At 36.6% G+C, this 25,898-nt stretch overlaps 1 protein-coding gene across 1 annotated transcript in view; it reads left to right on the top strand.

The window, feature by feature from the left end:
• The window catches only part of SLC10A2 (solute carrier family 10 member 2), a 181,723-nt gene that overhangs the window by 147,822 nt on the left and 8,003 nt on the right, over window positions 1–25,898 (top strand). Inside the window, exon 5 of the mRNA XM_044071953.1 lies at window positions 21,265–21,422. Within this exon, the coding sequence (XP_043927888.1) occupies window positions 21,265–21,422 (158 nt within the window). The remainder of the gene's footprint in view (window positions 1–21,264; window positions 21,423–25,898) is intronic.

The raw sequence follows: 25,898 nt of genomic DNA, 5'->3' as shown, positions 1-25,898 counted from the left end.
AGATGTCAGGGGGGCAGCACTCTGCTGGGATAGATATTTGCCCTTTGGTGGGAGGAGTTTGCGCTGAATCTGTCAGCTAGGATGTTGGCAATGTCTGTGGGTTCGGTGTATTTTTTGTCATTTTGGACTAATTCTGAGCATATCTGGGAATTCCCACCCAGGTTCCTAACATAACTAAAGAAAGCCTTGTGATTATCCTTAGTGTCCTGTGCAATTTTTCTCTCGAAGCTGGCCTTAGACAATTTTATGAGTGCCCGTAGTTTTTTGCTAATACTGATCAGAGATGCCTTCCCTTTTTGGATTTTGCTCTATCATGTAGTAGCTTCCTCCTTCTATTGTATAGTTTGTTCATGGCTGGGGTCCACCAGACAGGACGCCTGCCTTTGGAGGATTGGGTCTTGGTTTTATTTGGGATTGCATGATCCATGCATTCCTGAAGGTGTTCATAGAATGCGTTTATAAAGGATTCTGTGGTCTGGGCCGTATTTTCCACAGGCCCGGGGGCTTTGAAGGATTCCACCTTGGTTTTGAGAAGTGTGAAATTTGCTTTAGAGAAGTTTTTCACTGTGGTTTTCTGGGCAGGGGGTGGGGTCGGGATGTGACTGTCCAGTGAGATTAGTTTATGGTCTGATCTTACCAGTGAGGGATACACTTCTGGTCTGGAGCATAGAGTCCCCATGTTGGTGATGATCAGGTCCAGTATGTTTTCCACTCTTGTGGGAGTGGTAACAAGTTGTTCCATAGCATTTGAGTTTATAAATTCTAGGAACCTTTGGGCTAGGGTGTTGGAGCTAGAGTAATGCTCCCAGTCTATGTTTGGGTAGTGGAAGTCACCCAATATAATGGTGTTTGGAGAGACCTTCATATTTTCCAGTGTTCTCAGGAAGGCCGAGTGGGGTTCCTGGGTTTGGAAGGGTGGTCTGTAGCAGGTTATAAACTGGAAGGAAGTTTTACCCACTGTTAGTTGCACATGGATAGTCTCTGATGCTTCGTGCTGTGCCACCAACCTGGAGGTGTGGGTATCTTTGCCGAATATTAATACTCCCCCTCCTTTTGTGGTTCGGTCCAAGTTTTGTGGCCGAAAAGCATGGTATGAGGAATAACCTGGTAGTGCTGGGGTGCTCTTGGGAGCCTTGAACCAGGTTTCTGTTACTGCACAGATATCTATGTTCTCCATGCTAAGGAGAGTTTTGAGTGCATGCATCTTGAGGTTTAGACTTCTGGCGTTGAGTAGCATTACTCTTAGTTTCTTATCCCTTGTGATACCTATGGAGGTGGGTTTGTCTTTTGAGCCTTGCCTAAAAAAGGCACTATGGGGGTAGCAAGAGCCTTTGCCAATATCCGAAAGCCCAGGGGTGACAGGTGCAAGCCGTCCCTAGGGAAGCATCGTGGCTTGTCGAGCATGTCATCCCAGGCTGACAGGCATTGGATCCCCTTTGAATGACACCAATACTTAAGCCAATTGTTGAAATTGATCATCTTGTCTTCATATTGTGGCATCATTCTTGGTGAGGGTAAGATGCTACTCAAGGTCAGGGTCATACCGGCCTGGGCTACATGCTCAGAGAGCTCCTCTATGTCTCTTTTCATGTAGTCGAGGGAGGTACATGTCAGGTCATTCACACCAGCATGGACAATGACTGAGTCATATTTGTACTTGTCTTGGAGTGCTTGTGTTATGTGGCAGATCCTAGCGCCCGACAGGCAGCTCACCATGACCTTCTCCTTGTTCAGCCTGGTGAGCGGGACGTCAGTATGCCTGACGATAGAGTCACCTATTACAAGTGTATCAGGTGTGTTGTTTAGCCTTAAGGGCTGTGACTGTTTTGTTTTGGGGTAGCGGTTGCTTGGGTGTCTGCTTTGGAGGTCTCTGCTGCTTAGGCAGATTTTTATTTAGAGCCTCCGAGTATGTTTTTGTGTGTTTATGTGTTTGGTTTGCTGTCGTGGTAGGTCTATGTGAGACTGGAATTATAGTGAGTGTGGTTTCCTTCTCCTCCTGACTGGTTACGCCAGTACTGAGTTGAGAGAGCTTAGCCTCCAGTTTGGCTATATGGTTGCATCTCTCACATGTGTTGGAATTTGTTGGGAGGAGGAGAGGGTTGTCTGTGTACATGAGGCAGTTTTAACATTGCCTCAAGATTCCCAGATTCACCAGCTGGACCGGAGAGGAGATTGACAACTGACCTTTGGACATGCTAGAATAGTATTGTGAATTCCTTTATAATTGAAAAAAGGGCCAATGGGGAACAAGGTACTCAAGGGGAGTTTGTGAGGGTGTAGTGCTTTTAATTTTTTAGTGCTGACTTACTGAGCAAGTGCCAGGTAACTTAAATGCAATGTGTTACAGGTAACTTAAATGCAAAAATGACAAACAGTAACTTTCTTTCAATTGAAACAAGGAAATAAGTACAGTAAGCAATGCAGATATCACTAGGGATCCACAGAAGCTCTGAAAAGCCGCGTTTTAGGTGGAATTAGCATTTCAGGGAAATAACAAGCAAACAAACAACAAACATACAAACAAAGCTAGATTCAGGAGGCCTGGATCTAGTCTATGCTACAGCAAACAAGGTGTACCAATTTCAGTAAGAAACAGTTCAAATATGCAGGCACTATAAGCCTTTAACCAGAAATTCCCAGCTCAGAAGGGCAGAGTCCAGCCTCTCCTCCCACAAGAGTGCAGACCACGAACCTTCTTAATGTAAAATAACTGGCCTGAAGCCCAAGTGCTTAAACCAGAACTAATACACTTTTAAAAATCCAACTTCAGTAACGTTTGACCATTTGCTCTTTGCTTGTCTTTGGGAACCTTTAAATTATGACAGCAAACAGGCTGCTTCGGCACTGTTTATTCCAGTGGGGAAAACAAATGAGCTAATATAAACTCAACTGCAAATTCAGCCTAAAATACCTACTTCCAGAATACAATAGTAGTTTAATTCTCTGTCATAAAAAATACCACTGTTTTTAGAAACTAACACTTGACTTGAAACATAGCTCTCAACCTTTTAATGCATGAAATGGGGACAAAGCCTACAATAATGGGGAGACAAAGGCCCAAAAATAGATTTTAAATATTATTCTTATGAACTTAGAAAGTTGCTAGAATAACTGGATTTGTGCTAGAATGCATTTTGTGAAGGATACAAACTCTGATAACTGCATGTAGTTTTTTAGTAATCCTCAGTGATTTTGCCAGAAAAACACAGATTTTATGAGGAACAGACCAAAAATATAAAGCAAAAATCTGGACATTCTGCAAAAATCTGGACAGTTGAGAGGTATGACCAGAAACTAGATGGAAACAAATAAGACAACAGCAAAATTTAGGAAAAGCACAGAAAAATACTAAATCAAGACCTCAAGACATACTTTAGCAATGCAGAAACAGTCAGGCCTTTGTTTAAACACAAAAGAACAGTTTTTTAACTAAACATTAAAAAGTTATTGTAAGCAAGCAATCATGCCTGACAGAGTGGACATTATAAAGGAAATAACACATATGCTGGAAGGGCGTTTATTCCCAGATAGCAACTAATCTGGCGGGCATTATTGTGTTTATGCAAAGGGATATCTGTTACATTATTTTGTATTTGTTTTTGTTTTTCCATGTGTGCATGTGTGTGTGTGTGTGTGTGTGTGTGTGTGTATGTGTGTGTGTGTGTGTGTGTGTGTGTGTGTGTATGTATGTATATATATATATATATATATATATATATATATATATATATATATATGTGTGTGTGTGTGTGTGTGTGTGTGTGTGTCTCTATATATATATATATATATATATATATATATATATATATATATATATATATATGTGTGTGTGTATAAAAAAACTAATGTCTTTCGGCTTTTCCACGGTTAGGGGTCGCTACAGTGGAACTCAGGTCCACTAATGATTGGCAGTGGATTTTTACGGTGCTGAGGTGCCAGCCCAATGCCCAACTTTCAAAGAAGGCACACCCATTTATGCATGCACCTACCTACATGTCTTTAAGCATCACTCGACCACAATATATATAATATATATATATATATATATATATATATATATATATATATATATATATTTTTTTTTTTTTTTTGGATATAAAATAGTTCCTTTGCCTAATCTTTCAAACTTATATAGCATATGTAATTGTTGTTAGAGGAAGTAATTTATATCCAAAATAGAACTTATGTAAGTCTCAAAAACCAAACCACCCTTGATCAAAACAAGTGCAGGTGGAAAAGAATTAGTATACCATTAAAAATACAAACAATTTACTCAGGAAGTAACAATCAGTTAAGCCCTTTCATCTCACAGAATGAGACTTCATCAGAACTGTTGCACATCACAAGCAAACTTCTTTTATACTAAGCCACATCAATAAACCAATTAGTAATTAAATTAATAAATAAAAAGCTCAATTGTCTCATAATAAAACTTAAGAAATAAACACAGCAAAATTCCATTCGTAAAAAAATATATTGTGTAATTGATGAACATTTAAAGAAATCCAGCCAGTCATCCTCAACTCCCTTTCCCATTTTGCACATGGGGTCGAGATGTCACTTTAACAGTAACAATCATCTTGAGCTGAGATGTACACCGCCAGGTAAATTATTCTATCACACAATTTACTAAAGTGCTCAGTATAGGAAACTTAAAAATATGTACTTACTAATTTAAGTATATAAACAAATATTAACTTAAAAGAAAAAATATATATGTATATATGTAAATATGGATATAGATATAATGGAATTCTGCTATATATTTTTTAAGTTTTAGAATTTCCCCCTCTAAGAAGATCCAGCCATATAAGTGAAAGGCAAAGGGAGATGAGGAACAACTACGGTACACCCCCAAGGAAGAGAGGAAAAAATAAACAGAAGAAGGTCAAAAGGAGATAGATATAGAAGAGCTATGTATATTAGATTCACTAGAAATGAATGTTAACCAACCTGAGGGAGTTGTCCCTGAAAATCTTGGCAGGTGTTTTATTATTCTGGCAGTTTTAATATATTCAACCATAGTGGTCTAGACATTTTATCTATACATTTCTCTGCTTTTAGGAAAGGATTTACATTTGTTCCTACTAAAACACTGATATTAGTGAAAATATGATTGATTTAAAGTGCTTTACTCACAAGTTGAATTTCAAGGTCATGCATGGAGAAGGCAGAGATAGATTTGATAACAACGGGTCTATATTACATTATTGAAGTTACAGAACTTCGAACACCATATGGTTGATACCATATGACCGAAGTAATGAAACTTCGAAAATGTAACAAAAAAATAAAAAACATTAAAAAAAAGTAATTTATTTGTAAAAAGAGTGTGTACAAGGCTCCCCTTCACCCCGTGTTACAGAACTTTGATTTTTTAGTAGAGACTGAAATTAGGCAGTATTTAAATAAATCCACTAATTATAAAAAGAAGAAAATATACAATCTTATAAAAGATGAATATTTAATACTGAGAGACTTAACTAATAACCACAATATTAGGATTATGAAACCTGATAAGGGGGAGGGATCATGATTATGGACTGCTGGAACTATGTTGGAAAAATAATTGATCAATTAAATAGCAATGAGAGATACACTCAGGTATCAAAAAATAAAATTAACACTGCTTAGAGGAGAATTGATCTTGCCCTGGAGGATCATTACCTTTAGGGGTACTAGACAGGAGTCAGTTAGAATTCCTAATGGTAAATAAGTCCTTAGTTCCATCCATTTTTGGAATACGGAAGGTCCACAAAAATGTCTCTGATCCCCCCTTAGGCCCATAGCAGAAGCTGCAGGTTTAAAAATGTACCCATTAGAGGTATATATAGATTGAAAATTAAAATCATATCTTAAACTACATCAACATATTTTGATTGATTCTTGGGATTATCTGACTAAAGTAATAAATTTGTTTTACTCTGCACCAAGGTTATTAGTCACTATAGATGTAATGGACTTATTCTCAGTTATTCCCCACAATTTAGAAGTCCAGTGGTTTGAGGAAGTCATCATGGAATGTGACTTTATTAATGAGACTGATAAGATTTATAGCGGAATATATGGAAATGGTTCTTGCAAATAATTTTGTTTACTTTGAGGGGGAAGTTTACAAACAGGTACATGGGGTAGCAATGGGTGCTGCCTGTGTCCCCCTGTTTGCTAATATGGTCCTTTACTTCTGGGAAAAATAATATGTTTTTAAATCTAATTTTTCTAAGCATATTACTTTCTGATTTTTTTTTTTTTTTTTGATTTTTAAGGTGAAATGTCTCAAAAAGGTAACTTGATGAATTTTTAGATTACATTAAAGAGGCCACAGATTTCTTAAAATGTACCTATTATTGTGATTTGGACAAAACTGATTTTCTTGATGTAACAATCACCAAGGATAAGCACTAAGGTTATTTCAAGGATCCATAGAAATGACATCTTCTCCAACTCTTACCTCCACTAGAGTAGTGAACATCCTCCCCACCAAAAGAAAAACATTATTAAAGGTCAAATGGTAAGACCAACACATATGACTTCACAGTTTGATGATTTTATGGATGAGATTAAATTGATTAATTGGCTATCCCCTCACTACCATCAATAGTGTAGCATGTGAAGTCTTACAAGGATGGGGTACAAAATATAGGCCATTGTTAGGAGTTGGCAAAGTTGATGGCAGAAGTTTTCATTCTGATGGACCAAATGCAAAAGAACTTTTTATTTAAGGTACATCCAAGATTCAAAAGAGTTTCAGAAATGTATTTGGAAATATTGGAATCTATTTTCAAGGATGCCAAACACTTTAGGTATTTTGAAGATTCCTTCTGCTTTTATGTTTAAAAGAGAGGACCCAACTTAAAAGATATTCAGGAAAAGGGGAGTAAGGAATATACAACAATTTCCAATAAAATCGCAAAAGGAACATATAAATGTACTTGCAAATAATGTGTATACATGGTGCATTTAGAAAGTCTACATATTCCTCAAATTGATTTGATCTTCCTGGCTAACAAGTATTTTAATTGCCGCTGAAAAGGAGCTGTATGCTTTGCATATTACAAGGTTTGTTTTGCCTACTATATGGGAAAAATTGAGATGTCCCTTAGGGGCAGAATTCATGAATATTACAATGATATTAAGAAAGGAGTATATACTAACTCTGTGAGTGAGTGTGTGGGGAGTGTATTTCTATCTTGGGTAATAGAACAAGTTGACCTTAGACCCCCCCCCGGGCTGGGCAATGGGGAAACATTTTTGGAGTACTGTGAACTATGGTGGCAGTCGAAATTGAATGTCAATGCACTGCCTGGATTGAATGACCAAGTGTCATTTTCCCCGTTTTGAAATTAAGGGCTGTAAAACTTTAATGTAACAATATAAATTTTTATACACCTTTTTATGCCTCTTATTCCCTTCTAGCTTCAATTATTATTTTTATTTTTATATTCATATCCATATTTACATACTTTTTCTTTTAAGTTAATAATTGTTTATATACTTAAATTACTAAATGCATATTTCTAAGCTTCATGTCCTGAGCACTTTAATAAATTGTATGTTATAATAATCAGCTATTTCTTTAAATGTTCATCAATTGTACAATATATTTTTTCTGCTAATGGAATTTTGCTATGTTTATTTTTTAAGTTTTATTATGAGACAATTGAGTTTTTTTATTGATGTGGCTTAGTATAAAAGTTTACATATGATGTGCAACAGTTCTGGTGAAATCTCATTTCATGATTTAAAATCACTTAACTGATTGTTATTTCCTGAATAAATCATTTGTATTTTAATGATATTTTTATTTATTTATTTAACATTTGTTAACCGAGAAAGCCCGACTTGGAACAAAGAAAATTTTCAGTGGAGGCTAGGGAAGAAATGCCCCAGATGCATGTCTTTGTAACGTGGAGGAAACCAGAGTACCCAAAGGAAACCCACACGAATGCAGGGAGGACATGCAGACTCCACACAGAAGGCATCCCAGCCGAGAATCAAACCGAAGAACCTCTTGCTGTGAGGCAACAATGCTACTGCTGCACCACTGCGCTGTCCAATATGCTGATTCTTTTCCGTCTGCACTTGTACTGACTGAGAGTGGTTTGGTTTTTGAGTCTTTCTAGCTCAGCAATAGTGGCTTTGTTGTTTTTTGATTACAGCTTATGCAAGTATTTAATGTCTACACACACACATACACACACACAAACACACACACACACACACACACACACACACACACACACACACACACACACACACACATACACACACACATTCACATACATACCTAGAAGAAGATCTAGAGACCCACACACAATTAGCAGTTGATTCCAATTTGTTGAATAAGTAACCCTCAGATGTACCATTGTGATCAAATGAATTACAACAGGATCATCTAAAGAGCAGGAAAATATTTGTCCGTGTTACACAGAATTCAAGGCATTGCAACATTCCCTCCATGCCTATTGTCCCTGATTTTGCTGCATAGTTCTGCTCTGCACCTTCTACCATTCTTGATTTGCTGGTAAATCCCTAAGGAATAAAGTCATTCAACAATGCCAGGCATTAGAATTTCATATTCCTTACTGTTCATGCATACTGATGGACTGCCTGTTGAAATCATCTCTCTCTCTCTCTCTCTCTCTCACTGACACTCTTACACATACAAATATCAATGCACGAACACACTCAGATGAGTGCACACATACATGTGCGCACATACACACACACACACACACACACACACACACACACACACACACACACACACACACACACTCATTACTTTTTATTTACTTTTTTTTTAATTTTGTACTTGTTAAATAGCAAAGCCACATTTAGCAAGCATAAAAAATGGAGATTGTTTGATTTTTGTCTGAGTGCCATGAAGTAGTGGACTTGATTTTATCTGGCAGGACCTATACATTAACACTCTGCTGGAGAATGTTCATTCTCCAACAAGGGTGAAGATGTACAAGCTGCCCCTAATACCAAACTGTATAATATATCACTTATAATTCATTTGTCCACTAAAAATACAACAGAAACAAGGACGTTCCTACTCTTTAGATGAACAATCAGCTCAAATTGCCAATTTTAGTAATCTCATACCTTGTGTTCTGTGCTTGGCTTTCTAGGTCCTTTGAAGTAAGACAATAAACAGACTGCCTCAGCACTCTTTATCCCAGCAATGACAACAAAAGAGCCAATAGAAAATCATTTAGGAATTCAGTCAAAATGGCCGACTTCCAAGATACAATAGTAATTTATTTCTCTGCCGTAGAAGTACTTCCACTCATTCTTACAAACTAACAATCAACCAGAAACTGACTGGAAAACTTATAAAGCATCAACAAAATTTAGAAAAAGTGGAGGAAATCACTAGATGAGATAGCAGAAACACTTTAGTTTTAGTGGCATTAACAGCCAGACACCTCTATAAACACAGTGATCAATCTATTCAGAACCCATTTTTCTCATTTTTACACATGGGGCAGGGGTGTCACTTTAACAGTAGCAATCATCTAGAGCTAACATTCACACCACTGGGTGGCTAGCCCTACCTTGCAAACACCGTCATCATCTTGTGATTCATAATAATACATTCATACAGTTTCAACCTTCTTTGTAATGCTAATCCTATCGTAATCAATATCTCATTGTTAGATCCCTCCCTGATTAAATACTTGCAAAGTGTCACTGTGAACATGTTTCATACAGTGTATATAAATGCTCTTGGAAATAATAAATACAAAAAATGTATAATATAGGTCAATAAACAAATGACTATAACAGTTGTAAAAGTTTTAAACAACTGTGAACATAATACATAAAATCTCAATGATATAACGTAAATGTTACTGCTGTATATAAATCATACTCTTATTGCATTTCTGTATTATTCATTGAAAGAGATGTGACTAACAGTAACAGTTAATAGTGACCAAGCAGAACAGACAGGACCTTCATTCTGTAAAATTAATCTTTGTGGTTATGTCATTTGCCTGACTTCTTCTAAGAAGGATCCCTCAAGTTGATAACAATGAGTTTCCAATAAAAAATAGATTCTCACACTATTTGTCCTCTTAACAATTAATAGCTTCACAGGGAGCAGCCTTTCAAAATGATGCACTTTTTCCTTTAAAAAAATTAAATATTCAATTCAAATAATTCTAGCAAGCAGGCTAGTTTTAAGTTAGTACATCCATTCAGTTTAACACAATTGAATAAAACTTCTCTAAGGTACACTCAGTCCTACAGAGAATTATAACATAAAGATAAGAGCAATTGTGATTTTTATTTGTGCTAATCACACCATTTAAACTTTGTGAAGGAAAGTAACTCTTGTTTCCTGTAGTGAAGGTACTTTTCTAAACCCTTTTGCAGATTTTGAGTTCTTTTGTATTTATTTCTGCCTAGTTATATCCAGTTGCCTCAGCTTCCTAAGGGAGGTTGCTTCTTTTGTCACGTGTCAGCTGTTTTCATAGGTCAATGGATCTTTGACAATTTACTTTATCTGCAACTTTTAATGAATTTAGTATGAAATATTTAGGGATAACCTTGGTGCAGATGCTTATTTATTCCACTAGTACAGCTAGTACAACAAACCATGGGTATTCTAAAGAGCCTATCTCCAACCCATGGAATATTTTCTATTATACAATTACCCCCCATTAATATTCCAACACGTGCACGCTGATTGGTCAGCATGCCCATTGTAAATCTGACTTATACTAATGGAAAAAGGTTCGGTCGCCTGGACTTTTTCCATTAGTATAAGTCTTTACTTTTTTTTGTTAGGCAGCAACGGAGAACTGAAGAGCTCCATTGCTGTAATCTCGCTATGTTAAATGAGTTTAACATAGCAAGATATCTTAAAAAAAAGCAACAGAGATCTTTCTTTCTCCGTTCCTTTTTTAAAAGCTGTCTCACTATGTTAAACTTGTTTAACATAGCGAGACAGCTTTTAAAAAGGGAACAGAGATCTTCCTTTCTCCGTTGCTTTTTTTAAAGATCTCTCGCTATGTTAAACTCATTTAACATAGTGAGACAACTTTAAAAAAGCAACGGAGATCTTCCTTTCTCCGTTGCTTCCTCTACACACAGCTCTGATGTACTGCTCCAGGATACAGGGCTGCTGCAGAAGGGCAGCATGGAGGCATTATACAATGCCATTATTTAAGAAAACTAAGTATTTTTTTCTTAAATAATGTCATTGTATAATAGCAATAACCCACATCTGGGTATGGGTAATGCTGGATTTACCCACGGTTGTCTTTTTTGGCCACTTGGGCTTCACCCTCATGACCAAACCACACCAAGCGTGGGTAAATCCAACATTACCCAGACCCAGGCATGGGTTATTGCTTAAATGTTATTGAACAGATTTTGTGCTTTTGCTTGGGAGTGATATTTTGGGATCACTGGACAAACTTTTTCTGGCCAGTAATACTTAATTGGTCCTGATGTGATTTGGATCCTAGATATCTCAACTGTTTGAATTATATTTCCTTTTAACATCAGGTAGCTTTATGCTTTTTCCCCTACAGTAAGTACAGTCTACACCTCAATTCCAGGACCAAATATATATTTTTGTTTGTATGTGCATGTGTTTATATATGTGGATGTGTACACATATGTGTTTGTGTGTGTGTTCTATCACTGCTTATTTTATACCGTTAAATGTTAGGAATCATTGGCACTATAAGACCTTTTTTAGTTTTGGATTTAACAAAAGTTGACTTACAGCATAACATCTAGTTTTCCAACTGTTATTTTTATAGGTTATCTGAGAATTTAGACTTGTTTATGATGGGCATCTCTTTTCCTGAAAATCTCATTTTGGTTCTTTGCCCATCTGAGCATCCATCTATTGAGTTTTCAACTTTGTTACTTTGTAGGTGGCTGCAATTTATGAAAAGTCATAGAAACAGTACTAGGAAATGCTCCTCTTTTGCACACCCTTATCTGGGTAGCTGTGTGTGTGTGTGTGTGTGTGTGTGTGTGTGTGTGTGTGTGTGTGTGTGTGTGTGTGTGTGTGTGTGGAGGGGGGGGGGACTAGGGGTAATAAGGTGCTAACCCAATGTGATTTGACTCAAAGATCAGATCCTCCTTGCCTTCAGATGGTACTTCAAGAGGTTATTTTTTCATCTCTGACCTTTAAATAGGACCATTTAACCAGATAGTCTGGATCAAGGTGAGTCACATAATGCCAGATTGATTAAAAATAAATATATTATAACAGATCTGATTCATATGGATGATTTTGCATTCATCATTGAGATATGGCTGGATGAGAACTATGGCTCTTGCCTTGAGTCCTGTGTTCTGCCAGGCCACCATGTTAAACACAGCCTGAGAAAGGAGAATACTGGTAGTGGTGGTCATTTGTTTTTCTTCTGATCAGAATTTTTCTTCTGATCAGAAATTGTCAAGTGTATCAGCTAGAACATTCAACACTTTTGAATATATCATAGAAACAGGAATGAATGGCAGATCCAGTTTTGTGTACCATCCACCCAGTTACTTGCGGCCATTTCTAAGGAAGATCATAAAGTTCCATGGCCTTGCAGATCAGACTCGTTAGACTGATGGGACGGTAGTTCCTGGGATCCAAAGTGGATCCCCCCTTGTGGAATGGGATGACTGTAGCTGTGCACCACGCTGTGGGCACGTAGCCTGAGGTGAGGCTATGGTTAAACATGACACATAGGTGAGGTGCCAGTTCATTTTGTAGTTCTTGCAGTACACAGCCCAGGATGTCGCCTGGTCCCATGGATGCTGTATTCTTGGCTTTGGAGAATGCGTGTTTTACCTGAGTGGCCGTGATTACCAGAATTTGGCATTCTTTCGGTATTGAGATGGTCCCTTTAGGGGGTGATAGGGGGGGCGAAGTTGGCACTGAATATATCTGCCAGGATATTGCAATATCCTTGGGATCAGTATATCTAGTGCCATTCTGCTGTAGCTCAGAGCAGATCTGAGTATTATCATTTAGATTTTTGACATAGCTATACGATGCCTTGTGGTTGTCTTTGGAATCTTTGGCAATTTTGTTTTCATAACTAGCTTTGGAAGATTTTATGAGGGATCTCAGCTTTCTACTGAGGCTGGTGAGGAAGTTTTTTGAATCCTGGGTTCTTCTTCTTTTCTGCAACAGTTTCTTCCTTCTGTTGTACAGCTTGTTTATACCAGGGGACCACCAGATTGGCTTCTTTTTTTTAGAGGACAGCTTATTGGTTCTATTTGGAATGGCTCAGTCCATGCACGACTGAATGTGCTCATACAACACCTTAGTGTAGGATTCAGCAGTTGAGCTTCCAGTTCCCATCTGCATTCTAAGTCTATGGTTTGTTGAGAACCATGGTTCAATCATAAGTTAAGGAATATGCATAGACTGGGGTGCAGGCTGGAACAATAACAGGTTAAGCCACACTTTCATAAAGACAAGCTTGGCCTTGACAAGCATTATGCTCAACTCCAGATAATAATCTGTACAGAGAAAGTCCTGATTTTGGCTAAAGAGATTTCCACTTCATGGGATCATCTACTAGCACTCTTTCTGATGGCAGAGAGTATATGTAGTCTGGCTGACAACCCATAGTCTTTTGCATCTAAAGAGAATAATTTGTAAGCAAGATTTATTTGATTAAGCATTCCTTTCTGTAGGATTCATCCATCGAATAGTGTACTTTGATTAAGGTGGGTGATCGCTACTCTTATTTTGGGTTGAGTTTACTGACATGGGCCAGCTGATGACTGTGGTGTCATCCAAGTATATGACTACTTGTGCAGTTGCTTCTGCCCCATAAGGCTGTTAAAGTCCAACTTTAATTTCTATGGTACATTTATTTTGTTAATTATTCAATCTTTTTAATCTCTATTCATAAAAAAATCCTTATAGGCTGGAAGCACACTGGAGAATTATTTTCCAGTCACTAATCTTCTTTTAATTGTGAAGGAGCATAATAATGTGGTTTAATTACAACAGTATCTCTATTTAACATCTCACAGGCTTATTTGACACCCCATTAAGTCTGGTTTTAGATCTCAAAATAGTATAAAAACTCCTTTTATAAGAGTGGCACATGATCTCCTGAATGAAAGAGAACAATTTAAATATTCCTCATTAGCCCTCTTTTGCTTCCCTTTGACACCGTGGACAATGGAATCATTACGGAGCATTTGGGGTCACATTGTGGTTTAATTCTTGCCATATCCATCATGTTGTAATGGCTCTAAACTCTTAGAACACCAGCCCACATGAATTGGTACATCACAGGTCTTGATTTTTTGTTTCTTTGTTGTTCACCCTATGCATGTTCCCATTCAGAGAGTTCATGGTTAAAATAAGTACTTCTTATCAGTCATATGCGGATGACATTCAGCCTTATTTCCCCTTTTCTCCAGATTCTATATCATATTTTTCACTCTTTAAATATTGTTTAGAGTCAAATTTAGTTTGGATGTCCATGAATCAGACCATTTAAAGTTCATTCCAGATAAGACTGAAGCTATCTTGGTGCATCCCATTATCCATTTGTCTCAACTTGTTGTGGTTTCTCCATTGGTTATCTGGTGGGGAAATCAGTTGTGTTTTCTTTCTAACATATTTGGTATTGACTTTATTCTTAATGACAAGCTGGCATTTAAGTACTAGGGTGTCATCGGTTTTCAGGATGTGTTACTTCCATCTGAAGAATATAGCAAAGATCACGTACTTTTGTACCATCAGGGTGAGTAAGGCTGCGATTTTATCTCAGCCTGATTACAGCAATGTCCTTTACCTGGTACTTGCAAAGGGTGATTTTGCAGGAGTACAACTGGTGCAAAATTTTTGGTCCAGGTTAATGATGGGCATTTCAAGAAATGGCCATGTTATGCATTTGCTGATTGATTTACATTAGATGCTAATTGCAGCAAGATGTATCTTCATGATTCTTAATTTCACCTTTGGAGCCCTACATGGCTTATGTCCTGTTAATTTCAAAGACTCACTGGATCACTACATCATGGTTTGGCTGCTCATATCATCAGGTGAGCTGCTTCTAGCCATTCCAAAGAATCAGTTAAATACTGCTGATTAGATTAATTTCAGAGAACTCTAATTTCAACTACTTTAATGTCATCCTTTGTAATCATCTACTTTTCCTGATTAATGTATGTGAAATGGAATGGGGGTCTCTTAATGACCATCTTTACAAAAGAACCTTTTCTGTCTGTGGCAGAAGCTATTCTCCTTTATTTGGTATTAAAACATGGATTTTAGTTTTTAGAGTATGTCTTAAATGGATGCTGAGATTGCCTGTCACTCTAGTTTTTGAATTTGCCAATTGGTATTTCAGTTTTTCAGTTTTACTTGTACAATAGTCTGGCATCCTGATAACTTAAATCAATAAATAAAATAAATTCCTCTATGTTGTCAAGCAGGTAAGATGTCTGTTGAAGTGGCTTGTCCCAAAACATTTTTACTCTCCCATCCTGCTCTGGCTGCACCCCCGATTCTTCCTCTACCTTGTGCTGGCTAAAACGTCCTTTGGATTAATGGTTACAAAATATTCAGTCTACATTATTTCCAAAAGATTGCCAGGAACAACTCCCTTAACTTAGTCTTAGCTTTCTTCCCAGATGCTGCATGTGCCACAGTACTTGTTCCTTGCCTACAGCGATACAACAAACACCAACATCCCCCTATGTTTTCCATGCAACATTTCCGATACAGATTCTGGCTATTTCAATGTTTCTTCCAACCCTACCCCTCATACTTCATCCAATCACAGTATAAAATAATTTATGATAACAAGCCTGGAATGAGGATTGGTGGTAGAGTCATATAAAAACTTCTTAGAAGAATCTTCCAGTACCTCAGCCAACCAAGCAAATGATTAAGCCTCTAACTGGATATCAGCCAGCCATATTATAGGAAATTGTGTACATAATACCACTGCTGCCATCAATATTAGCCCCTCCTCCCATACCAGAAATATTCCCTGATGGTTGCAACAAAAATGCCCTCATCTTAAGTAACCCTAAGTTCAACGCTATAATCAATGAAGGAGAATAACAAAATAAAATGCCATTACAATATTACATAGGACAACAAGTTATATGCCCAGCTATACACAATTGGAAATGAGGTAAACACTAGATCTTGTCATCTCAAATATAGCCCATCACTGCAAAAATATTACTATAATGCTAAGTTCCCTCAGTGATCATTGTCTCTACCATACTGGCCCTTCAAATCAATAAATCCACCCTCCCAAATTGTCAAAGGATATCCTTAAAAGAACATAAATTCTCATCAGCTGGTCTCCCCAATACCTGCTCAAGGACCCAGCAACATCCTTGTCCTTATTCACTAATATTATCTAATTAATCAAGAACGTTGTTTTCCCTTGTACATGCAGAAAACTGACATGACAATTTTGTCTCTGGCTTACAGGAAACATTAAGAAACTCATAAAACAAAGGGACGCAGCCCGGTCTAATTGGAAACAAAACCAAAACAGCATTCTATTACAACAAAATTACTTCAGTCTGAAAAAAAAACAGATTAGTAACAAATTCAAGTAAGGCATTGTACCTATGTTCCAAACAAATGGCAGCTTCTAGAAATCCAAAACAATTCTGTTAAGAAAAAACTTACTGGGCAAACCTACAGGTCCTCTAATACTTACAGGAGTCCAACTCATAATTCTAAAAGTAATATGGCAGAATATAAATCCTTTCTCATCTTTCCCATTTAAGATATCACAAATTCTTTTATCTGCACAAATTAGTCTCACCCATCATTCACTAATAACAATCAACATCAACTCTACCCTCTTGCTGGATATGCTGCAACGTTCTACTTCTGGGAGCTCTATATAAAAGTAAGCAACTGGCTACTAAAAATCTTGATCCACTCCTATCCAAAGTATTTATTTTTCATAATAACCTTCATCATGAAAGTAGTAGATAAAATTGCCAAACCACTGACATATGTATACAGTTTATCTGTTACTACTGTAATCTTTCCATTAGTTCTGAAACATCCATAGGTTCATAGGTTGATACTAGGCTATCAGCCCTAGGGCCTATACAAGCCTAGCCATAACAATTCCCTGGATATTTCTTCCCACAATATTTACTTCTCTGGACCCCTGTCTAGCAGAGAGACTGACATCATCGTTCTTCTTCCCAAAGTTCCATACTTTGACCCTAGCCAAAATGTTTAAAAAATATATAAACAACTACTCGCTTTAACAGTCATGGCCTCCTGCCTGACAAACAGAAATGCCATCAGTACTACCAAAGCCTTTCTTTCTGCTGCAAACGTGATTTACAGTAATATCAATGAAGGGCTCATTACTGCTGAAATCTTTGCAGACATGGCCAGGACATTTGAAAGAACCAGAACTAACTTCCTTCCAAGCTGCAGAAATGTAATTTTGATGAAAATACAACCATCTGGTTTGAGAGCTACATTAGAAATAAGACTTTTCGAGTCAAATTGTAGTACCCAGCTATCCACTCTTGAAACATTGAATACTGAAGTCCATCAAAGCTCAGTTTTGAGCCTTTACTACTTTCTTTATTCATTAATGACTTGTCAGAATTTTTGCCACTTTCAGTATAATTCTATATGCAAATGATATTCATCTTCTACGGAGGCTAATAAATGTGTAACTGGTCTAGAAACTCATCTCCGATGGTCTTCTCCAAATCTTTGCAACTGGACATCATCTAACGATGTTCTGATTAATCACAACAATAAGGTTATGTTGTTCTCATCAAAACATAAATCCCACCAGCTTACAAGCATTTGTATTGCAGACAATAAAAACAATATTATCCTCTTTGTCTCTGAATATAAGTATTTAGGCCTCCTCTTTGATTAAAGTCTCACCTTCTCCTTCCACATTGATAGCATTGTTAATAAAGTTCTTTCCAACTGAAACTCTGCTACAGAGTTCTTCACATTTTTCACCAACAGCTAGAATGGCCTTAGCCAAAAATGTATGTCTACCTAAATTGGAATATGGCTTATCCCTTTTGGCATTTCATTCCACCTACAATACCAGAAGACTAAAGTCTACAGAAAATAAGACCTGCAGATTTGCCCTTCTGACTGATTCCAACACTCATTACTCCCTCTGTTTGGAAAAGTTGAACTGGCTTCCTATTACCATAAGATCAACCTTCTTACTTGGCACACTAGTTTATAAAGTAATAAAAGAGGGTTACTGCATTCCATTATTATGGTTAATTCCGTTTAGACAGCAATCATGCTCTCTGCAAAATTCCCAAGATAACAACATTGGCCATTTTTAAAACTGCTCTTGGATAATGAGCTTTCTCTATTCTGGAACTAGCCGTATGGAATAGTCTCCCTTCCAGTATAAATGGGAAAGTGTCCTTTGACAATTTCAAATAAAGCTTTTTCTGAACATATCCACAAAGACTACACCTGTAAATGTTTTAGAAACAACAGTTGAGTCCCCACTCTTAACTAAACACATGTTATGTTCTTTTCTAAAATTTTCTATTTGTTCTCTCAAATATTTTCATCACTGTAATGTAGCAATCATGCTTTTATAGGATTATAATGAATATCATCGTTGCTCAGTGGTCAAATTTATATTTGTAAATATATTATTTCTTATGCAAAGGGGGAGGAGAGCGTAAGGCAGATATTAGATTTTAGCATATTACAACAGTTTCACAGTTCTGGATATATTATCTGTGTGCCAAAGGCAGAAAAGTTTCTAAAAATTACCAGTTTAACCAGAAGTTTTCAAGCATTACCAGCTTAATCAAGTTACTTGACCAACCAATTCTTCCAAGCAGATTATTTCCAAGCGTTACCAGCTTAACTGAAATGTTTAAGCATTACCAGCTTAACAGCATCGTATAATCAACCAAAACTTCTAAGCTAGTATTCCAAACAGTGCAATATTAACAGTGTTCCGCTTCTCGGCCAATAAATCCCTTATATGAAAACAGCAATGTTCGTTTCACCTTGTTTCACCAACAATAAACGGATCGACCAAGACAGTAATCCAAGAACCTTATATTTATTTAAAATACAACAGATTGGCAAGCGCTTTCACCCATAGGCTTCATCAGGCCACTTATAACTGATATACATTTCAAATGAATTTATAAACTAATTCATATTAACGTCACTTCCTTTAGTTAATACATCACTTCACCCACATTTCCAAGCTTACGCGTTTTTTATGTGTATTATATTAAAAAATCAATATGCAAAAGTTGCATTAAAAGCATAATCATTCCTAATAAAAGCATACTCTAGGTTAAAATGACTACATATATACATGGAATAAATCAACTATTTCACTTGTATACATTTAGCGCTTTTCATGCACTTTTATATATACTAAATCAGTATGTAAAAGCTGTATTTATGCAATATTAAGTAGGTGTATTTGAATTAATATAAATATTTAACTATATATTTCAAACCTAAAAATATAAATATATTATAAATCTTATAATAAATAAACAAAATGAATAATACACATATAATATAAGCGACGATGTGCACTAAAACTGAATGGTGAGCCATAATGAAATGTCTCAATATTATTTTGAAAATAAAATAAAAATAAACATGAATTAATAAATAGGTAAACATATTTAGCATTACTCACACAAAAAACTTTTGTAAGAAACTTTCATAAAAATATATGTATATCATTAGATTATAGTGTAAAGCGCATCTCTTTCTACTAACTGAAAATTCATATCAAATATTTAAGGCTCAGTGGTGTACTTATAATTTTGAAGATACTGTCTATAGCTCTACATTGTTTTTTATAAAATCCATTAAATCACTCAAGCCTTATTCTCCATTACAAACAACTTTTTCTGCAAGTATTTCAGTTGACCACCAAACTTATCCTTTTTATTTTATTCTTCCCCTACTTAACTGCTCAATGGGCATCATGGTAAATTGATGGCCATGCAAAAATTCTGTCCTGTCAACTTATGCAGTTACAGACTCCTGATATATTCATCCAAGAATCTAAACTTTGCATCTTTTACATGTTTTTCCTTGACATTCAAATTAATTATTCTTTTACCATCACATGAACATTCTGTGATATCCAACTGTTATTTCAATTAACATCTGTACACATTTCTTCTTTAGTACTTGATAAATCAACTAGAGTTTCTATATTTCAAGAAATCATCACCACCGTGTGATTTTAGCCATCTCAATCTCTGCCATTTATGTCAAATTTCTTTCCTAATTAAAAAAAAAAAAAATTGCCTAATAAAGCAGAACATACAGGACAGACATGTACCCTATCAAGAACTATCAGATTTCCTGAAATCTGAGACATTCATTGAAACTAGAAACTTTATGCTGGAGCTTGCATACACTGAATAAGACAACATTCTATAGAAATCAAAGCCACATTTAGTTAAGGTTCTCTAACAGGATGAAGAATGTATACTAGGGTTATAACAGCGAAAAGAAGACGAAGTTCTCAGCATGAAGGAGAACTTAGAGTGAGTAACATAATGAAGGATATTGTCAATAAAGAGCAAGAAGAAGTAAGTCCTATTCTGCCGAGGTGTTACTATGTACCACATTAGTCACCAGAAGAAACACATTTGTGTATTTGTTATTTTCTTTTACATTTGCGAGTCAACTGCTCATTTGTTGTTAAAACACCAGTGATACTGGGTGATCATGCATGAAAATAATGAAGTACGGACATCTGTGTCATATCAAATAGTCCATAGAAAAAATACAGTGACAGCGTAGTATAATGTTCATTGCAGACACAGCATGTATGAAGTAACTCCCTGCTGCCTCATCTGCAGGAAGTTAGAAACAGTGAGACATATAACTAGGCAGGCTGAATGCAATTCTGTATGCACAGATAACCAGACAGAAGTATTTGTAACACTTCAGCTGATAAGAACCATATGAAGTTTCACTTATGCTGTATTTGGAAATACTTCTAGGTTTTAAGAAAATTGCTGTCTGTGACTGCAGTTACATGTGGATGCCTAACATAGGTAGCTACTGCTAGAATTCAAATAATATAATGGATAAAAAACAAAGATTTGCTGAACAAAGAATGAATTACTAAATATGCAGCTGCATATAGTTTGTGTTTTTGTTTTGCATTTAGCAATGTGCATACTAGAAAATGAAAAGACACAAAAGGAATTACATCAACAGAAAATCACAAGTACATAAATGGATACTTCCATTATTTTGTCTGATTCTGTTTTTTTTAGGTGTCGAACAGTATGTCTGGAAACTGGCTGCCAGAATACACAGCTGTGCACCACTATAGTTCAGCTGTCCTTCACACAACAGCAGCTTGCTCTAATGTTTACCTTCCCACTCATTTACAGCATTTTCCAGATTGTGTTTGCAGTCATTTTGGTACTCAGTAAGTTCTTATTTTATTTTACAAAACAATGCATCATAAGTTATTGCTTTTTTGAGTGAAGCAGTAATGCACTAAAAAAACTGAAAATGGCAATTTGAAAATTTGTTTCAATTCTACAGCCTATTTATTTTCCATATTTATATTTATATTTAATTTTATTTTATAGTTTGTTAAGTTTATGTCTTATACAATACATGTATTCTTCAGTCTTGAATCTACTCTGGTATCTTTTTTAATTTGAATATTAAAAAAACCCATTTACCATTTCATCAGTTCCAGTATTATGACCAATTCACATCTTACAGCTGATATTGCTCAAATAGTGAATATCTGGTTGCATCCTTGCATAAAGATGAATTGTTTAATTCATTTTTCAATCATTTGTTTGCAGCATCCACTTCATTCAGTTCTTATTCATTTCAAAGTTGAAGGATTTGTACTGCTTTGCTGGTGCTGGGCACCTGGAGGCAGATTTCAAAACCTTTGGAACTGCAGAGTGTAAAACCTCCACCATCCTGCTTCTGTTACTTTGAAGTAAGATGTCCATTCAGCCCCAGATGACATCATCCTAAAGGTTCACCAAATTCACTACTTCATAATGCCAATGAGTTAGGGCACAGGGACCAATTCAGGAAGTAAGCAAGCTATGGAAATGGGTCTGGGGTGGAGTGCTCACAGCTATGGACAAGACTGTGAGGAAGATACAAAAAGGCAAAAAGGAAAGATGATCCATATGGCCACATACAGATGAAGGCTAGCCATGTGAGTAAAAGGTATGGCCTAAAAGAGTTGGAAGGGAGAGCTGGAATGTGGAAGAAGTACAGTGCAAGGAGACAAGAGAATGCCAGCAAAGATGGTAAAGCATCAAATGTGAATAACAATCAAATGTGAATATTTAAAGGGATTTGGCAGGAGGAAGATTTAATTATTTTATTTTATTTGCAGTTTGTTAACCAGGAAAGTCCATTGGGCCAAAATGAGCCCTTTTTCAATGGAGGCCTGGGAAGAAAAGCTCCACTTAAACAATATTACAGCAGTGAAAAAACTAATACAAACTAACAAAAATATTACAAAATTTAAAAGTAACAAAAACTTATTGACAAAGTAATAATAATAACAAATCATTTTGTGGTATACACCATAACCAAGCATTCTGAGAATACATGGAATAAATTAGCATTCTGTAGGTCAAGGCATACAAATGCCTATAATGTAAGATAAATTATAAGAAGGTGTTAAGAAGAACATAGCAAGTGTTAGGTTGAATTTGTGAAAGAAAGCTTAATAGAAAGTAGGAGTCAAACGGATAAAAGTCAGGAAGGGTGAGAGCAGTAGCATTCCCAGTTAGAAGAGAGGTAGGAATTAAGCAAAGTTTTAAGATCATAGAAGTCTGGGAAGAAGCAGCAGTACAGAATGAATAATTTGCTTCTGTCCTCACAAAGGAAAGCAAAATGAGGTGCCATGCTAAAAGAAGTAGTAGAAAATGGGGGTAAAAAGTGAATAGACACCATGGCAGAGGGAGAGAGAGAGAAAGGAGATGGACAAGGAACTATACCCTTCGACAGGATAAACCGCATGGACCAGATTGGCAACTTCGTAGAGTCCTCAGAAATCTGGTCAATGTGTTCTCGTGTCCTCTAGTTCAAAACTGGCAGAGAGTCTAGAAAGACAGTAAATATATTAACCTTGTACAAGGAAGAGTAAGAAAAATCTGGGGAACTACAGGCCTGTTAGTATAACAACAATGGCAAGTATGGTCATTAGACAACCATAAGGGAAATGCTAGTAGCATTTCCAAAAGACAGCAATCTCCATGACGCAACCAGTCCAGAAGCAACTGTCATTTAAACATGACCCAGATATATGGCTTCTTTTCAGGTAAACTTGAGGGGGGCATACTAATTTATGTGGTCTAGCATGACTTAAGGAAGGACTTTGGCTTAGTCCTACACAGGAGGTTGATAGAAAAAATGGAAAAGCTATGTGTAGGATCTAGACTAAGGAACTGGATAGCTGGACAACTGACTGATGTGTACAGAAGGTTGTGCTGAAAGGGGGAGTGTTGAGAAGTGAGTAGATCACTAGTGGAGCAGTGCAGGGATTTATGATTGTACCTCTACTGTTCAGTGTGCTCATCTTAAATATATTTGAGATACTGGATAGTATCATCCCTTTGATAAAAAGACAGGTGCAGCAATGGAGAATGGGGGCAGGATTTGGAAAGGCTGAACAGGTGGGATGAAAAGTGGATGATGAGGATCAGTGCAAACAGTATTGCACTTATGTCAGAACAGCCTGGTGTGAAGTATCACATGGAGCGGAACTGACAGCAGAAGAGAAGGAAAAGAATCTGTAGGCATTGATCACACATGGACTCGATGAAAGAAGAAAGGGATACAGCTGAGGCAGCAGTAAATATAATGCTGGGTGATTCAAGAAGCAAAGAGGTAACACTTTCACTGAACTGGACCCTGAACATCTTGAGTACAGTATGCAGTTCAGGTGGGCCATTTAAGGAAAAGGACATTTGCTGGAATGAATCTAAGGGAAATCCATGAGTAAGGCCACTGGGATGAACAGGGAGCATCATGTTCAGATGCTAGAAGAGCTGGACCTCTCCTTAGTTTAGACTGAAACACAGAGAAGGCATGATAGTGATGCTCAAGATTATGCTAGGGAAATGCAGAGCATCATTCTGAACTGTATCGACAGTGGGAGAAGGAGGGACAACAGACAGCAAATTGCAGTGACTACATCCTGGAACACCAAAATTATTTTATTTATACACAAGGCTGTAAATTCATGAAATGGGAAGAGGGTGGAGGCAATATCCACAGAGACATTCAAGATGGTATGACAAGAAAGATAAAGAGGAAGACTGGGAAAAATAACTGGGATAAAGCAATTTAACCACTACAGCTCAAGATTTTGTTTTGTTCTTTGAACCTGCTTTCTTCTGCCTACTTTTTAGCACCCAGCAGAGCCCACAAAGAGCTACATGGCACTTATATTTAGAGATCTCAACTTTTATACCAAGGATACAGTTTAAAGGTTTGGTAGGTGATGTGTTAATATTAACTTAATGTTAACACAGTAACTTTTAAGTTTTGTTTAGACCTGCCACTCTTTGAGCAGGTAATCCTATCCAGCCTGGGTCACTTAACTGAGGGTCAAAGTCTGTTGACTTTAGCACCCTTATCAATAATTAGCTAGGAATGCAAAATACTATAAGGATATTTTTTATTCTTATGTGACAAAGACTTTTGGATAATAAGCAAATTAATATTGGTGCATCTGTAAGATGTGTATCACTAGAAAACCAATTATTATCTCATTCTCAAAGTTAGGTTGCATCCTCTATGAATTTCCATGTTTTTGGTCATATATCATCAACACATCTTATTATGGCATTGCTTTCAATAAAGCACATTCTAACATCCAACAAAGTTAGAGGAGTCAAGAAAATATAAATACCTCACAACAGTTAGCTGCACAAAACCAAACAGTCAACACGGCTGATAAAAGACGGATCTGGAATTTCGTCTTTTGTCAGCCGTGGAACTGCAAAGTTAGAGGAGTATTAACACTTCACATGCTTCCAGCCATCATGTACTAATGCCAACAACACATACCTCACACAGCTACACCATAATTTAAACAATATGCAAATCCATAGACAGGAATATAAAACTAACACATTGCTAACAAGCAACACAATAAAGGAACCATTATTTTTGTATCCATAATTTTCATTATACATGTGGTTCCTAAACTGTTTCTACACATATAACGAATGTTGAATATATTTTGTTTTACCTGTATATGCCATTACTGAGAGTACACCCGGTATCACAGGTCCCCCCTTATGCAATCACATCACCTTTCCTACAAGTATGCAACAAGCTACTCATAGATAGTTGGGTAATATGCTAACCATGACAGTTCAGTTCTTTAAATATATATAACTACATTTAACCAATATGATAAAGCCTATTATAATAGTATGAGATAGTACAGTTACTAGTATTGCTTAGGAGTGGTATGTCACCATATTGTTACAGTTAACTTTGGTGCACAGTAACTGCATTACCAAAATGCATGAAACAGCATCAATACTCTGTTACACATTCCATTACTCAGTTCATTGTTGTATACCTACATGGTCATACTGCAAAATATACCACATCATAGGAGTTATCAGCTATGTGTATACTCAGTTATAACCATACTGCATTGTGCACTACAATATTCAAGACATAGCTAAAAAGCTCAGATGTGTCTATAACTTTGTTCATCTTTTACTCCAGTAATATGTCCTGCATCATACATGTTTATCCCCATGACTTTTTTCATTTTTGCAAATCTGTAGTGGTTCTGTGGGATGTGATAACTCCTAATGGAGTGTGGCTCTCCTGAGCACTCATCTCCATGATACCACTACTATTAAGCATCACCCAAGTATTTAAAACCCCTAAG

This window comes from Protopterus annectens, chromosome 5.part0 (genome assembly GCF_019279795.1).
Source record: "Protopterus annectens isolate FY-2018-M chromosome 5.part0, PAN1.0, whole genome shotgun sequence".
In the NCBI taxonomy this organism is placed as follows: domain Eukaryota; kingdom Metazoa; phylum Chordata; order Ceratodontiformes; family Protopteridae; genus Protopterus; species Protopterus annectens.
The sequence above is the reverse complement of the archived record's forward strand: the minus strand, read 5'-3'. Positions and strand labels throughout refer to the sequence as shown.